Source organism: Schistocerca nitens, chromosome 2, assembly GCF_023898315.1.
Source record: "Schistocerca nitens isolate TAMUIC-IGC-003100 chromosome 2, iqSchNite1.1, whole genome shotgun sequence".
Taxonomy (NCBI): domain Eukaryota; kingdom Metazoa; phylum Arthropoda; class Insecta; order Orthoptera; family Acrididae; genus Schistocerca; species Schistocerca nitens.
In genome coordinates, this window is record NC_064615.1 from 733,289,569 (window position 1) to 733,299,567 (window position 9,999).

General features: G+C 40.4%; 1 protein-coding gene across 1 annotated transcript in view; it reads left to right on the forward strand.

Moving 5' to 3' along the window:
* LOC126235293 (esterase FE4-like) overlaps positions 1–9,657 on the forward strand; it is a 44,839-nt gene extending 35,182 nt beyond the window's left edge. Inside the window, exons 9-10 of the mRNA XM_049944018.1 lie at positions 3,559–3,679; positions 9,328–9,657. Coding sequence (XP_049799975.1) covers positions 3,559–3,679; positions 9,328–9,487 — 281 coding nt within the window. The 3' untranslated portion in view covers positions 9,488–9,657. The remainder of the gene's footprint in view (positions 1–3,558; positions 3,680–9,327) is intronic.
* The last annotated feature ends 342 nt before the right edge of the window (positions 9,658–9,999 follow it).

Below are 9,999 nucleotides of genomic sequence, written 5' to 3' on the forward strand. Positions count from 1 at the left end.
ATTGAAAGTTACATCAACATTCGCACAACAGCATTTGGGAACGAAATGTGCGACAGGCCTCCCGAAATTAAGCTACACACTTTCGTCCTACACTAACACCGTTGCGCAACAATAGTGCGACGTTGTCAGAAGAGCGCACATCTTCTGGGTTTCCTCCACAACTATGCTATGGTACAGATAGTAAGCGCAATCACAAGGGGTGGGGTGGGGGGTGGGGGTAGTGGAAGACGCCGCAGATGTAAATATGGAGACGTACTCCATCGTTGAAGTTCACATAACTGTACGATTCTTTTGGACAAAAATCTAAATTCCACGCAGATTCACAGTGAAATCCTGGTGATATACAAATCGAAGTCAATATAACACTCCGCCATAGATAAATAGTGCCAACAATATGACCAAGACCATGCAGACGTGGGTGAAAACGACAGGGAAGCATGGCAGTCGGCATCTACTGCAGACGACAACGTCCAGGCAATTGAGGAATTGATACGCAGCAAGAGGATGATGCCCACACAGCTGTTCTCGAATATCGCGGAGTTCAAGTAGTGGATTTTAATCTTCGACGAACTGAATGATTGGTAGAGCGTTCGGACCGATGGAAAGTCGTGGAGATTATGGTAAAATATAGCGTCGTGTATCTGCGTCTTTTCAAATGTAGTGCAGCATTCAAATATATGTTACGATGTCATTCAAATTTTGTACTGGAGAAAAAGAGGACGTATACAAATAGGGAAGCATATACTATCAATCAATATACGTCGGACGGCCCATGCTGTGCTGACCAACTTGACAGTCTCTGCTTCCGTATTGATAATTTCAAAATATTCGTCGTAAGAAAATCCTGAATAATTGCCCAAACCAAGTGCTTATTGATTTAGTACTGCTTCCAAGTTATATACTTGACAGTAACACCAACTATCTCGGATATAGGCAGATAGGTTAAAACTTGAGAGAGATTGAAACTTGATAACTTGTAAATTCTTATTTTCTGCTCTAAATAGAACCCCAATATTTATGCTAAGTATTGGCACCCGTATCTATGAAAATAGTATACAGAAATAAACTTGAACAACACACTCTAATTATGACCGAGGACAACATAGCTGGTGAACAGTCCAGAGAATGTCAGAATCCACTGTAGAAAGAATACAAACAAACAACATTTAAGTAGATTCACATGCGAGCATCTTTGCGAAAACGATCAGAATGTTACAAAAAAATAAGAAAGTTAACAAATGTATAATCTGTGACTTCCTCATCACGACCTGCAGTTGACTTAGACAAAGGATAAGAGGAATAGCACAATTTGAAGACTATAATCCAATGAGTCACATGAGTCATCAGTGAGGGAGTAGGCAACGAGAAAAATTAACACAGAAATTAAAAATTCGGCATGACAGTGAGTGTACTGATGATAAGAGGGTGTTCTAAATAGCAATTAATTTCCTCTAAACATATATTACATTAGGGAAGATCTGTTCCCGGTATTGATTATAATGTATGTGACCGATAGGAAGTAGATTATAAAATAATAAATACTTGAAATTCGAGAAAATAAGACAAAACTCGTGTCAGTAACTTTAAAGGAGTGGAATAAAGAAAATATGCGTCACAACGAAGTATTAGAACAAGTATGAAGTTTAATGTACATCGGAATCGGAGTAGATTTTAACAGAAATCATAAAACTTGAGAATGGAAGCTGAGAGAGCGAGAGAGATTAATTATGACCTGTAAGTCAGCGGCTGCCATCACGCTCACATGAGTGACTTATTGCTGGATCGTTAACAACAAGTAGAGAAGTAGCGTGTTGGCATGAGAAACGAGATCATTTGTTGAAAGCTGTATAAAACCAAACAGGATTTTAAGTGAATAAAAAGATAGAAACAACGTTAGGAACTGAAGAGTTTCATGGACCACGACCTTACATCCCGGAAGGTTTACCAGAAGATATGTCATCCGGTCGTGGAAGCCTTCATACTAAAATACAGGATGTTTGTTTTAATTCGAGACAACGAAATACCTCGAAAACGATGTATCGTATGAATAAAATTGCATGAAAAAAATGTGGAAAGTTAATGTTAGTAAAGAAGACATCTGCATGTGCTACAACTGGCCATCTCATAAACATTCCTCCTACATGGGCGGGGTCAGGTTTGTATTTTCAAATTGGAATCCCCCATTTTCCTTGTATATTCGGATTTTACAGCAAAGTACGCACTGTTTATTCACACCTTTGTTTTCCATTCGTGAAGATGGCGCAGTAATCGACAAAAGTAAAGTGTTCCTGTTTCTTGCCATTAACAACCGTCGCATTTAATTCTACATTTCATTTACGATGTAAATGTAAACCATTGTGTTTTAACGGTTGATATGATGTTCAAACGTTACCTGAGTACTGTGCAAATAGACACTGACTTAACTGCATGGCGACGCAGTTTTGTGTACCCTACGGGATTCATTGTAGTAAGTCCACACACAATCTGAATGTTTGATTTCGTTGCCCGCCCTCGAACACCGCCATTAGGGTGAATGTTTTCGGTGAGTGTTTCCACCCAACCGTCGTAACTCACGCGCTGGCCGGTGCAGGAGAAATGGAAACCACTATGATTGTAGTTAAGGTAAAATGTCCATACTGTGATAGGGAAAGCCGTACATGCCCTGGATTACTCGGCGAAGTCAATGGTGTGAAACAAGGATTCACCGAAATCGAGCACCTCACATCAGTGGTGCGAGACAAGAGAACTCGCAGGGATCGAGAAGCCTGACGAGAACAGAAAAGTATTACATTCCCGTCGTTGTTCCTGGATCACGCTAAGCATAGTTTCCTACCAGACACTGAAACGGCTAACCATATTGTACGTTACAGTCACATTCACACCACTAAAGTAAATTTCAAACTTAAATATCAACAGTCAGAACAGAAAGGTTTACATTTACAACGTTAACGAAATGTAGAATTAGATGTGTCGGTTTTTAATTGGAAAAACAGGCACAGTTGATATAATTTATCGATTACAGTTCCATCTACCATGAATAGAAAATAATGGTTGAAAATACAAAGTTGACTCCCCTCATGCAGGAGTGGTTAGCAGATGGCCAGTTAGAGCACAGACGATGTCCCCATTGCCTTTATTACCCCTTCACTGAAACATTCTTTTCGTACCATACGCCATTTTCGAAATATTTAGATAAGTTAAAGCAAAAACCCTCTACAAAGCCTCAAACAAACAATCATTGGTGTGGAATGAGCGTGTGGAAGGGATGGATGGAGACAGGCTATCCTCAGAAAGCAACAGATTAATAATGCACAGGCAGAAGAAAAATGACAAAGCCACACAACCGTAACGATCTATAATGAAGTGAACGAGAAGGAATATTAAAACGGAAAATTAGTACTATAAAGAAGGAAGGCTTCAAATCTCATTAAAATGTTAGACAGAGTTTCTATTTATGTAGTGCGCATGAGTGGGCTAGATGTGGAGGAATTTAGAGGTAAAATGTAAATAAACAGAACCACTTAATAAATAATGATACTGTATGTTTTTCATCTACAGGGGCAGCTCACGCTGACGACGCGAGTTACTTATTCTTTTCATCAGACCTCGACCCTACATCAGACGGCGCTATCATTAGAGATCAAATGACAGCAATGTGGGCCAACTTCGCTAAATACGAGTAAGTAATATTTTTGTAACATAGCTATATTTGTTTTTGAAAAAGCTCTTGCTAAAAAAGCCCATATTATTTGTGTATAAGTAACATTAAAAAATAAATGCAATGTGCCAGAAATTGATACATTATTCTTTTGACAGAACACCTTCACAACATAGATCACACTGCTGCATTAGTAAGCTGTAATTGAATAAGTCATAAATAATAAGCAGTGGCAGAGCTCATCATTACCAGTCGCTAATGACACGTAGATTTTACAAGTAATGGAATCTATCGCCACAATTCTGTAACACAGACAACATCATCAACACAATGAACTGGCTCTTCAGCACATAGGTGTCTAGCATCACATCACTATACATGTTCCGTAACTCATCTTGGTACATACATACTTGACATACTTCGTACCTAAGCTGAGTAGATAGTTCCCTACGGCACATCAGTGCGGTGTAGTTTAACTTACGAAGGGGCGTCCAGTACTGATGTTCTTCTGTCCAAGACTATTCACGCAGCGGTATGTATGACTGTGGTGCTAAGGCCTCCACAATGGCGGCCAAGAGGAGGCTCATGCCCCCTCCTGAAGTCAGTCTGTATAGACTGTATGGATTACAAAGTTCACTCGCATTGGTACCAATGATTGTCTGCGACTATACTAAATCGCCGATTTAGCGTTGTCGATCCGATATTCTTAAGTTACTTCTGTTTCTCCACTTTCAGCACTACTAATTTAGGATTTGTCTTAATTATTTATGTGACTGTTTAACGGCATTTTCTCAGTTATTTTGGCTACTTCTTACTTTAAAATTTTTACTTTCAGTCAGAGTCTAACATTAGGTGTTCCTGAAATAAAATATTTCTTATGAGACCCCTGTTGATTACTCCAGGTACTATCAAAACTAAGATGTAATTTCAGATCGTTTGAATGAAATGGTATAATTCATATTCATATTCATGTAATACTATAAAAATATGTACGAGTGGAATACGATTACCATTTCGTTGTCGTAGCAATCTTCATTTAAGTACTGAGTGAATACCTATGAGTCGTTTGAGATGCAAACAGATCTTGTTGATTTCCTTTCAGATTTAGGTTTTTGGGCACTATCCGTTCTCAAACTCCCAGAACCAATATACGAGGCTTCTCCAGAAAGTAAGTTCCGATCGGTCGCGAAATGGAAACCACTGGGGAAAAGCTTTGAACAGATGTGTTGGGCAGTGTCTCTAGTATGCCCGTCGATCGCGTCGCATCGCTCTTTTCAATTCTGAGTGAACAGTGAGCACGTAAATATACGTAGGGAATAGCGTCTCCCGCCAAGTAAGAGGGCCTGGTTAGAGATTTCGCCTGTGTCATGCAGCCCACATAACACAAGTGTCGAGTAGTTCCTTCTTCATGCCAATTCTCGGCTGCACACTGCAGGGGCAATGAAAGACGCTCCTGCAGCGTTTCCGATGAGAAGTGTTCGATCAGTCCATAATTGGCTCCCCCTGAGTCTCATCTCTGCTCACAAGAACCGCTGGCTATGAAGACAAAATGTTTCCACAGACAACGAGCTGCAGACCAGTGTAGATAACTAGCCGAAAGCACAGGCGGCTGCTTTCAATGACGAGGATATTGGAAAGTTGATAAAACACTACGACAAAACTCGGAAGTTGGAGCGGCGACTATGTAGAGAAGTAGGTAGAAGGTGTACCTAACTGTTGTGAATAAAATGTTTCTGTGATTCTTGAGTTTCTCCCGGCTTATTTGATAATCAAAATATCCACGGGTGTACTGCCGGTCTACAGTGTCCAACGGGCACAATATTTCGGCGATCATACATGTCGCCATCATCACGTGAACTGACGGACTGAGCCCCTCGCTATGGAGTATGAACGCACGAGGATTCTGGTACAGATGTCGAGATACTGGGACAGCGTTGTTAGAGAGACCATCGAAATTCGCACCAATCACGACCTCATATGGCTCTGAGCACTATGGGACTTAACATCTATGGTCATCAGTCCCCTAGAACTTAGAACTACTTAAACCTAGGTAACCTAAGGACATCACACAACACCCAGTCATCACGAGGCAGAGAAAATCCCTGACCCCGCCGGGAATCGAACCCGGGAACCCGGGCGTGGGAAGCGAGAACGCTACCGCACGACCACGAGCTGCGGACGACGACCTCATAAACCGTGACTGTGGCTATAATCTTAGTAAGGCTTGGGAACCAGCGATTGGGTTAATCAAGAGTAAATCGAGCAAATGTATAGTTGTGACGACCACGGCGGACAGAGCCATCACACCGACGTCATCTCAGACGCCGTCGCAATCTGTTCCACCGCGCGACCGTGGCGCGGGGAGCGGACGGCGGAGTGAGCGCGCCGCGGGCGGAGGGTATTTAAATCGGCCGCCGCCGCGAGCGAACCCAGTTCCCCCTGAGCAGCCGTAGTGGACGGATCTCCGTGCCGGCACGTTCACAAGAGCTCAGTCCGTCAGTTCACCTGATGATGGCGACATGTATGATCGCCGAAATATTGTGCCCGTTGGACACTGTAGACCGGCAGTACACCCGTGGATTTTTGATTAAAATGTTTCTGGTTTTCACTGTGGTTTCCATTTCGTGACCGATCGGAACTTACTTTCTGGACAACACACGTGTATATAAAATTAAAATTTTATAATCTTGCGTGCTCTTGGAAAATTTTCCACAGATGCCCGGGCAATGGTGCCATACTCGAATATGTTTATAATTCATTGGTGTGAAAGGTGACGAGCATTTTTACTAAATTCATTTGTACTTGAAACATCGATCGTTTGAAAATTTAAATGTTAATCCAGATTATGGCGTGTAAACGAATGATCTTTAGTTATTCTGCAGTAACATCAAATTAAAAGACTGCAACCACTGTGAAGGGATGCTAGTGACTTCTGAGGTTCAGTTCTTTTACAAATATTCCTTCAGATACCAACAAATGAAATGAGAGAAGCGCATTGTGATACACAAGGGGAAATCATAACAGATAAAACAACATACATAATCGCGCAGCATTCGTAGTTAAATGTAATGGCTCATTGTATAGAAATGGATAAAAGGTGAAACGGGGCCAACATTGAGTATAAAAGTGATAGGATTGAGAAACCCGCTTGATTTGTAAGTACTGAACCAGATGATGAAGTAACAGACTAAAAAACTAGTAGCTCTAACAAAACATCATTTACAGCTGAAGCGGATTTTTCAATCATATGAACATGATCCTCAGGTGTGTTTTTAACCGTATCAGTCTTTACGCACCGACTGCAAAGGGTTGAATCTTCAAGTCCACAATCATTGTGAGATCGATGGATCTTCAACCAAATTAATTAAATTTCTACTTGAGTTTTGTGCATTGATGAATCATAGGAGGCAAATAAACATTCCTGTACGTGCAAATCTAAGACTGCACTGGATTTTCTGAATTTGCAAAGTGGACGCACTCGTCCTGGTTGGTTAAGTTTGTCTTTCAACATAAATTTCAAGTCCCTTTGATCATAGTATTCTTGAGCCACTGGAGATACAGCGAAAGCTGTCGTAATGAATTTAAATTCAATGGAAATACATAGATTAGCCACCACAGATTTATTTGGCTATGAATGAAGGGTGTGTAACATGTTCAGTTCACCATGCTTGTACAGAACGTATGCTTTCTCCTGCGTTATATTTACCGCATCAGCGGCAATGAATATATAGTGTGAATGAATTTTGAGGTGACTTCTGTAATGCTTCATATTTCTGACAATTTTGTGTCTTTATAACTTTTGTAATTTTATCACCAGAAAACGGCATATGATACTGTGGTGACAACAGGTAACTCCAAAAATTTCCACTGAAGGCCTACTACTAAAATCATTGTATGACATCTGTTTGGTATTAAAACTCTGGCTTTTCTATTCATCCTTATGCTAGGAAAATACAAATTCAACACTTTCTTTAGCGATAACTGCCAACGTTTATGTCTTTCTTCATTTTATCTGAAATTAACACATAAATGGGATAACCGGGGACTGCTATTTGGTGTTGTAAGATATTACGTAAGTCATATTAGGTGCATTAATTAAGTCTCCCATCAATCAAAATTTGCTCTACAAAATCTAATGCACCAATCCTCGTTGCGCATCAAACTTACTATACATTTCTTTTATCGACATTTAATTCTAAAATGTCCCGGCAAAGGACATGCCAAAAGGCATCAAGACCTGTTCTACAAGGACTGCTGAAAAATAATGCCTACGAAATTTTGTGTGAAAACTCTTAAAGCTTGTTAAATAAAACAAGCATTATTAACATGCTACATATGCCTTCTTCATGTCCACATATTTGCAGCCGTCTGCCGATAGAGAGCTACGAATTGTAGCTTCTAACATGGAGGTGTGGAACCTAACTATGTCGTCGCGTTAGAAAGAGCGTCCTGTAATCGAGTTTAGAATTTGAAGAGTTCGTTTGGCAAATGTCCAATCCTTCAGCATGACAATCCCAGACCACATGCGAGCTCTGCAACATCTAAAATAATCCGGCGCCTTGGCTACACTGTCATCGATCATCATCCATACAGTGTCAACTTTACCCCACGCGATTTTCATCTGTTTCCAAAACTTAAAGACTTCACTTTGACAGTGATGTACCGGTGCAAGCAGAGGAGACGCTGTGGCTCCTTCAACAGAGACAAACATTCTGCAACGACGGTACCAACAAACAGTTCTCTTGTTGGGAGGATTGTGTTCGTCGACAGAGTGATTATGTTGAGAAATGAATATCTAGGTATGCGGAATGAATATGGGAACTGTTAATAACATTTGTTATATTTTAAAAGCTTTAAATGTTTTCACACAAATTTGGATGCATTACTTTTCAGCATGTCCTATCGCGTTTTTATCCCCGGTCAGCTGTCTTCTTCGGGACCGAACCACTATTAGGCTGTTCAAACGATTGTGAGTTGAAAAGTAATTCTTCCAACGCTGAATGGATGAGAGTTCAAGATGCCTTGTACTTTCCTGTACAATACATATTTAGTGTGGCTGGAGTAGTCTTGCGGCGCTGCTGTAGACGTTTTTAACGCTTTCAACATTAATTCCGTGGAATCAGTATTTGCAATCAGCGTCGATATCACCACTGGACATCAGCCTGTGACTCATGTAAACGTTGTTTCGTGTCTTACTGTTTCAACTGCTTCTGTATCCTGTCTTCAGAGACAGAGACTGGAAACCATCGCGTCATTTACCTAAGCGAGAGTGGAAACGTGTCAATACCACAATCAAAGAGGCTAGTGTGCCAGATCCACCACGTAGATTCGATACGAGTTAGGCTACTTCCTTACTTTCCAAGTCAGAACGTCGTCCATTAAGCTATAAGAACAAGACACTCCGTACACCTCCGCTAATGACCTTAATTCACACGTGCACGTAGTGGTAATGGTTCAGATATAAGCAAACATAATACAGATTTCTGAAATTCACAGTTATAATATCTGTATTCACCTTCATGGTATAGTGACACTCTATTAGGGATATTCTATAATTGCAGTTTTTTTACATTATGGAATAGTTCTTTGCTTCCAAATATCTTGAGATGCTATCTTAGTGTCTGTGCTGAGCGATGACGTTTCTCTCACCGAAACAACAATTGTTTCAGCAATCCAACGCCGGAACAGACGTCACTTCTCACAGAGACGTGGAACGAGTACGACGAATCCTCGAAGAATTTTCTGGAAATAACAGCACCACTGAAAAGCAGAACTAACTTGTTTGGCCCATACATGGACTTTTGGCACAGCCTATTGCCACAAAAATAAGTTTGGATCATCTACTGACTAAATATCTGTAAGCAAACAGTCAGTTTAACATTATCGGTGTACATGAACTATAGAGAAATGGATGACGACAATGATTTACATCCCAGAGAAAATATGTGTATCATCAAAACGAACAATATTAATAAAAATTCCCTCACAGAACGCACAACTGCTTCACTAAAATGAATTGTTACACATTTTTTCTTTATTTACCTCCCATACAACATTATAGGGACATTTAGTACTAGTTATTCGTCGTATAAATTTGAGTTTGTAAAATAATGACAATTCTTGTAGTTATGTATTTGCAGCTCGGTAGTGTTGAGAACCTAAAAATAGTATTTCTCTTGTTACATACAACTCGTTGTGGGTAATGCATGCTACAATGAATAGACGTGCCCAGATAGCTAAATGAACTGCAGAACTTAATTACACGGCACCTTAAGCAACTACAACAGAAAACAGCTTCTAAAATATTGTCGCTAAAGATTGTCTTGGTCTGATTACAGATG